General features: G+C 38.4%; 1 protein-coding gene across 4 annotated transcripts in view; it reads right to left on the bottom strand.

Annotated features, from left to right (window-relative positions):
- The window catches only part of edc4 (enhancer of mRNA decapping 4), a 41684-nt gene extending 36049 nt beyond the window's left edge, over window positions 1-5635 (bottom strand). For 2 of the 4 annotated variants that reach the window (XM_020604302.1, XM_020604301.1), the window contains exons 1-6: window positions 5333-5635; window positions 2173-2335; window positions 1944-2055; window positions 1458-1557; window positions 934-1120; window positions 518-665 (exon numbers count right to left, since the gene is read on the bottom strand). In XM_020604302.1, the coding sequence (XP_020459958.1) occupies window positions 518-665; window positions 934-1120; window positions 1458-1557; window positions 1944-2055; window positions 2173-2335; window positions 5333-5420 (798 nt within the window). In that variant the 5' untranslated portion in view covers window positions 5421-5635. The remainder of the gene's footprint in view (window positions 1-517; window positions 666-933; window positions 1121-1457; window positions 1558-1943; window positions 2056-2172; window positions 2336-5332) is intronic. The other 2 variants (XM_020604300.1, XM_020604303.1) reach the window with 1 other exon arrangement.
- Between the last annotated feature and the right edge of the window lie 1776 nt (window positions 5636-7411).

Below are 7411 nucleotides of genomic sequence, written 5' to 3'. Positions count from 1 at the left end.
GTGGGGTAAAACTATGGAATAATTTAAGTGTAGACATAAAAAATAGTAATAGAATTGATGAGTTTAAACATAAATATAAAGGTATGTGTCAATCAAGATATATGCAAGAACAGGTTTAATGATTAATTACATGGACAATTGTGGGTGTGGTGTACATTTTCTAATAATTCTTTAGTATATTACTTGTGTGATGTAAGAATGTTAACACTGTTATATTCTTTTTTTAGTATAATATGTGTGTGGGTAGAAGTGAATCATTTACTGCTTGCAAACCAATGATGGTAAGATGATGTCATGGGGTAGGACTGGATAAGTCTGACTTCTTCCTACTCCATTCAAGCATGTACAAGGTATAAGCAAATTGATATTGGATTATGTGTAAAATTATGTGTGTTGTCATATCAACTGCTTTTACATGCTTGAAAGAATAAATCAAATCAAATCAAATCTTTTGTCTGCAGTTTCTGCAGTATTTCCATCCAGGTGTGATAAACAATTATGTGTGAAACGCTGATACCCTGTCTTCATGTAAAAGGGCCAAAGTCTGGCTGGTGTCATCCTGGTTCTCGTCACTGTCATCCAAGATGAATGGGCACCAGATGAGACGACGATGGGAGTTCAGTGGAGTGTTGTCTGGTCGTCTGATATGAACCACTATCTGATCTCTGTAGAGAGCATGAGTTAAGGAAAAGAAAAGGAGAGACGTTTGTGAAGGATCTGTATCTATCATTACTTTGACAAAACCAGGGGGTGAAAAATCAGAGGTTTGTGTAAAATCACAAGGCAGCTCTGACCGCTGTGACTGGTACTTTAGTATTTATTTCAGACAGTTCAAAGACAAGTAGCAATATCCAGACTACACACACACATACACACACACACACACACACACATTCTCTCACACACTCCAGTTTCTCTAACATGTCAGGATACAGTATCTTGTTTGCAGTGCAGGTAAGCTGCCAGACCATCAGATTGCCAGCTTCATCTACACAACCCAACAGGTTGGAGTCGAGGTGAGCAAACGCCAGATCTGTGATGGCCCCAGTGAATCCCTTTAGCAATGAGCGTTCAGCAGAACTTAGACTCAGGACACGAATCATAGCATGGTTGTTGGTTCCTGCAGGCAGAGGTGTTTATTTTAAAATAGAAAAATAAGTGGAATATCACACCCCTCAATGAAAATAAACCACAGAAACAACCTGAACACATTATGACAATTGTCAATTTAACAAGAAAGATGAGAGAATACAGTGAGAAACTTTTGTTACCCTGTGGTCCTTTAATAAGGGTACTCACTGTAAATACATGAAATACAAGGTTCCGCACACCAATGTATTTATACCCCAATAGTCTGTGGCAGTAGCTCATGTTGATTCAAAGCATCCCCAGTGCTGTGTGATGTCTGTGTCACGTAATGGTAGAAGTAATCAGTCAATAATGACTAACACTCTCACCTCTGATGGCATAGGCCAGGAAGGAGTTGGACACAGCTATCAGTCTGCCATAATAATACTTGTGTTCCCAGTCATACTTGGCAACAGGTTGAATCTTCACCTATATAAAAAACAAATTCACTATTGAAAATGAAAGTGATTTTGGTATCCATGAGACATTTCCACAAGAGCCAAATCCAACCTAGTCAAAATGAAAAACATTAACACAATGATGGAGAAATATTTGATCTTTTTGCTCTAAAAAAATTAATTTATACATCTCCCATTAGCATCTCATCAGAACATTCAGATGTTCATAATCTGAAAACTCATGGAGGGATCTTTATCTTTAAAAAGTGCAACAGATTGTCAATGAAAGAAAGCAAGCTTATCATTAATATAAACAACAGAAACAAAAGCTTTTCAGGAACACAGCAGCATGGCAATCTTACCTTGTTTGTGTTGCAGGTCATCAAACTGCGCTGTTTGGATGATTTAAATTCTTACCTTGTTACTGCCTCGAGCCTTGCTGTTGATGCTGGAGTCTTGACTTGCCACGATCTCAACATTGTTAGAGGTGATGGGGATACAAGTGGACCCATCATCACCAGAAAGGCAGCTGTAATTGCAGCACATGGATTTAAGTACATAAATGCATTTACTTTCCTTACTCAAAGAGCCCATAAATATTATTCTGCTAAAGTGGTTAAGTGACTAACTCGAAGGAGCGACTCACATTATCTGACTCTCCTGAGTGCTGCTGATGTCTGTGGAGATGGGTCTGGTAGATTCTGACATGGTGGCCTGATCAGTGCTCCCTAGAAGGCCAGCAGTTCCTAATAAGCCGTTCAGCTCACCATTAAAAGGTAGCTTTCTCTGGCTGTCACTATATTGCGCATCTGTGGAAAGCAATTGAATGCAGGGGACTTTAGTGTCCAAATGCCACATGTCAAACATCTGTCATAATTCAGTCAAATCTGAACAGAGGATAGCCATTTTAAATTCTAAGTTCATTGCAAATAAACATCCATAAAACCATTGAGAAATTGCACTTTTAAGCTTTCTTCTGGATCAAACTCATTCACTAAACTCATTAATTAGTGCATGCAATGTTACAAACAGGAATCGCTAATAATAAAATTACTTAATTTCACAATAAAAAAAAAAAAAAAAAAGGCTTAAAAGTTAATGTTGCAGGCCACAGCTCAACTCATTAAACAAAGTGTCTGTTTCTTGAAGCTATTAAATTTAACTGTTCATATAAAGGCTTTTAACATTTAATACAACATTATATTATGCCAAAGAGTCACTAACACTACAACAGCAAAACTCATTTGATTGACAGATGACTGGTAAACAATCATTTGGTGTCGGAGGACAACTATGTATGCAATTTCATTAGAGTTGGAGCAGGTTTACTAAGCAATGATGTTTTGTTTAATGTTTGTAAATGGGTTGTCCATACAACCCTCAGGTGAGCAAGCTACTAGTAGCTTGTGAGTTACACGTTGGATATCTCTGTAATAGAGTACTCTGGTAGTTCACCTTCAAAAAAGCAGGAATTTGGGTGCAATTTGTATTTCATCTTATAATTAGCTTGCAAGACAATGGTGAAGTATTTTGTAAATAGATCGTACTCCATCACCTATCAACTAGGTTAGCTGAGAAATTTCCCCACTGTGGGATCAATAAAGTACCTACTCTACTGAGTGGAGTGGGGTTAACACTAACCCCATTTATACAAAGTGAAGAGTGAAACATGCTCCCAAGTTAATACAGTTCACACACATTACCTTAAAGGAAAAGCTAAAATATAATAAATCCCCTTTCTTTTTACGGAATCGAGAACTGTTTAAATCAAAAATCAACTCTGAATCAAACTGTGACACCGAAAACTGAACTGAATCATGAGATTACCATAAATTCCCACTTCTATTTTTTTCATTCAGCACTCAATGTTCAAATTGTATAAAGTCCCATTTGGTTCGGTTTTATACAGGGTGCAAATTGCATGGTGCAACTGGACAGCAGGTAGTAAAGGCTGCTACACTCCAGCCAGTATTTGAGATAGCTAAATCTTAATCGAAATTCAGACACAATAATTACACATAGGCAAACAAAATACATGAAAGCAGCTCATGTTATTTGATAAATAGCAAAGGCGCTGTAGATGTACCACTCAATCAAGTTATCTGCATTACAGGAAGCAGGAAAAGTCAGTCTGACATCACTGTGTGCTGCTGTCAATCACAAGTCATTTACAATTTCCTCAAAAGGTCAGGTTTCACAAAGACAATCCTTCATTACAAATCACTGTGTGATACACATTGTGTCTATTTTTTATGACTATTTGATCCCGTCTAAACCAGTAGATGTAAATGAAGTGAGTGAGGCATATTTAACAGGCTATGTGCCTCCACAGCCTTCAAACAGGCTGAGGGGAACCAGTGATGATCACTTTTGTTATAACATCATAAACACAGTAATTAAGATATATTTTACTGTATTTTACAAACAAATGTTTACAAAGTTAAACACAAATAAATAGAAATATTTATTTACAAATAGACAGGTTTGAGAAATCTAAATTCATATTTGCCACCATCGGTCTTTATACACTTTTACAGTAAGAATGATGTTAACCACACCATTAACATGTGCAGACACTAATCAGTCCATTTCTTACTGAAGCAATAGTCAAGAAATACTTTTTCCTACACACACATTTTTGTATATCAGATCAGGAAAACTAAAGGTGGAACAAAATACAAAAAGACAAGGTGAAGATGTTCACATGATTTTCCAAAAGAACCACCTCATTCAGAAAACCTGCTCAAATCAGAACAATGAATTCAGGAGTGGAGCCAATACTTTATTAACTACCTCAAAAGTTAATCCTGTCCAAGGATCTCAAAAACAACTTTAGATATGGGTAAGGTTTAATATTGGTTCAATTTTACATAATGCTTGAAAAAAGTTGCCAGCAACTTTATTCATCTAATGAGAAAACGTTACTTTTTTCTGTGTATTAAATGTGTCCACTAATCCACCGAATGCTCTTTTAGACTGCTTCAGAAAAGGAACAGTTATAGGCTGCATTGTGTTCACCATATGATTTAGGTTAGTTTTATCAAACAAGAAATTCTGCAATAAGAAACGGGACATACTGTTTACAGCACCCCGAACCTAACGTTTTTTTGATTCCGACTGTCAGAAAGCCGATGGAGTCTTTGTTAAAATACTAATGAACGGTTTGTGTTTCTAAATGATTGGGTACTATTCTGAAGATGCCACAAACAAAGCTTAAAATAAGTGTATCCAGATTAGCCAAGAATACCAAACGTCATACGCAGTTTAAGTCTCAAGCTAACTTTTGATAGCAGTAAAATAATCCTGGCTAAGTGCCATCTATATAAAAGCATACCTAAATGTTTGGCACCGGAGGCACAAATGAGCAGATGCTGCAGATATACAGTCCTATAAAGAAAACTGTTTCTACTTTTTATAGCCTGCCAGCAAGGTACGCAGCTTCTCTGCACCAGTAAATAGACTGAGACATTAGCCAGCTTAGGGTAGCTAGCTAATACTTGTGACGACAAAATACTAACGTTAGATACCTTTCTGACATATTTGACGCTCTACCATTACTACGAACCTGAACGCCCACAGATATTAAAGTGAAAATACATATGTAAATGTGCTGACATTCAAATTGTGCTTTTCGTGGTACCGTCTGAAGGCTAGTAGTGAAACTGCTATTAAGCAAACTTTACTCCAGACAGCAGTAAGCTACAGCAACTCTCGTTAGCTAAGTATCCCTGTAGCTAGCTATCTAGCATTCCATTAGCTTCTGCGGCCTACACTTGCAGCCGCTTTTCATTCCCGCCCCAACTTACCGGTGCTGTTCCCGGGACGGTCTAACTTAAGGATGTCCCGGAGATGCTGGGTCGCACCCTCAATATCTATATTGGAGCCTGACGCCATAGTAAGGGAAAGGGAAGCCTGGGTTAATTAAGGGGTTAGAGAACGGTTTCGAGATTGATACAATGCTGTAGGTTTTCATCCAGGGCAACCGTCTCTAAACTTCCGTTGTGTCCGAGCCATAGGCTCTGACTTGTCAATGTGTCACATCATTGGTTCCTACCTCGCTGGAGGTTTGCATATGTAGGCCTATCTAATGGAGGTTTACACATACTGTATACCGCGGATACAATGTCGCCCTCCACAGTCATTAACATATTTGTATCGAGGGGTGAGAACACAAAGGAAATTCTATTAAAGGAAAACCCAACATAAAGTGATGAGTGTTAATCTCTCAGTATACACAGGAGAATTACTAGCTATTGTACTAGCATTAGAATGGGTAGAAGAACATAAACCATTAAAAGTCCTAACTGGATCAGATTCCAGCAGTTCTTTACTGAGTATCCGATACATCCAGTCAGACTCGAAGCAGGACATAATTCTTGAAATAGTTTGTATGATATTAGGATGTCAGAGGGCCGGAATAGATATTAGGCTAATTTGGATTCTTGCACATATTGGGGTGGAGGGTAATGAACTAGCATATGAATTTGCAAAAGCTGCACTTAAAAAAAGAGATGTATGCATGGCAGTAAGTTATAGTAAGGCTAAGGAGCAATGAGAGGAAGTACTAAGAATAGGAAGGAAGAAGATTTGACATCAAGACTGAGATTTGGGCATAGTGGTTTGAAAAGTACATTGAAGTTGACGAAGAAGTTTAATACAGGGGAATGCGAGTTGTGTAGGGTACAGAAAACTGTGGAACATGTTATGAGTTGCCCCAGGTTCAGGCAGGAGAGGGAGTTATTTAAAAATACAGTTCAGTGAGGTTATTTTAATATAGTAGTAGTAGTAGTAGTAGTAGGCTGTTCTGATCCACACCGCAGTCTAGAAGGTGGTGGTAATGCACCTAAAGCTGTTTGCCAACCACCATTAAACAACAAAAGAAGAAGAAGTGATGGGCCTTCACATGGCACCTGAACAGCTTCAGTGTTCTTTGGCATTCATTCTACAAGTCTCTGAACTCTACTGGTGAGAATGGTAAATGGTCTTATACTTTTTTTATGCAATGCAGCACACTCAACGTGCTTTCACACTATTTGCCCATTCATCCATTTGCACTCCCAAGCACTCACACACCAGTGATATCACTGGGAGCAACTTGGGGTTCCATATCTTAATCTATGAAATTACGACATGTAGACTGGAGAAGTCAGGAACCAAACCACTGGACCAGCTCTATCTCTTGCGCCACACTCCCCCTTATGCACACCATTCTTCCAAAAGATATTCCCTCATTTGGTTTTTGATGATGGTGGAGAGCATCAGTCCAAATCTTCTTGTGGGTGTTCAGCTGGGTTGAGATTTGGTGATTGTGAAGGTCATAGCATATGATTCATCATTTTCTCATCAAACAAGGGTGGGGGTCGGAGGGATGCGGGGGTCCGTTTCATCCTGGACAAGACCACTTGACAGCCACTTTTCTCTGTTTTGTATGGTAAAGTATCAGCAGTGTTGGGGAAGCTACTTTGGAAGCATAGGTTTGCAAACTACCAATTACTTCACACTGGAAGAAGTCGAACTACAGCAAAGCTACTCTAGGGAGAAATCTAGTCTGGTTAACTCAAGCTATTTAGAAAAGGTAGTTCAAACTACTTTGTAAAATGATGAATGATGATGTGTTACAAAATTAAGAATCAGAATCAGAATCAGCTTTATTGGCCAGGTGTGATGGACACACGAGGAATTCGACTCTGGTACATCGGCTCTCAATGTGCAAACAGTAAGCCAGCATAAGGCTGTGTAATATAACAAAATAGCAGTATTAACGTCAACAAATAGTGCAAACAATACAGAAAAAGCAGTATAAACAGACAGTAAACAATGCAGACAACAAAGGAATGTTCATTGAAATGAGATAAATAGGGATAAAACAGAGTGCTTAAAACTAG

The sequence above is a fragment of the Monopterus albus genome, unplaced genomic scaffold, assembly GCF_001952655.1.
Source record: "Monopterus albus unplaced genomic scaffold, M_albus_1.0 scaffold65.1, whole genome shotgun sequence".
Lineage (NCBI taxonomy): Eukaryota > Metazoa > Chordata > Actinopteri > Synbranchiformes > Synbranchidae > Monopterus > Monopterus albus.
Note: the sequence above shows the minus strand (reverse complement) of the source record. Positions and strands in the feature narration are given on the sequence as shown.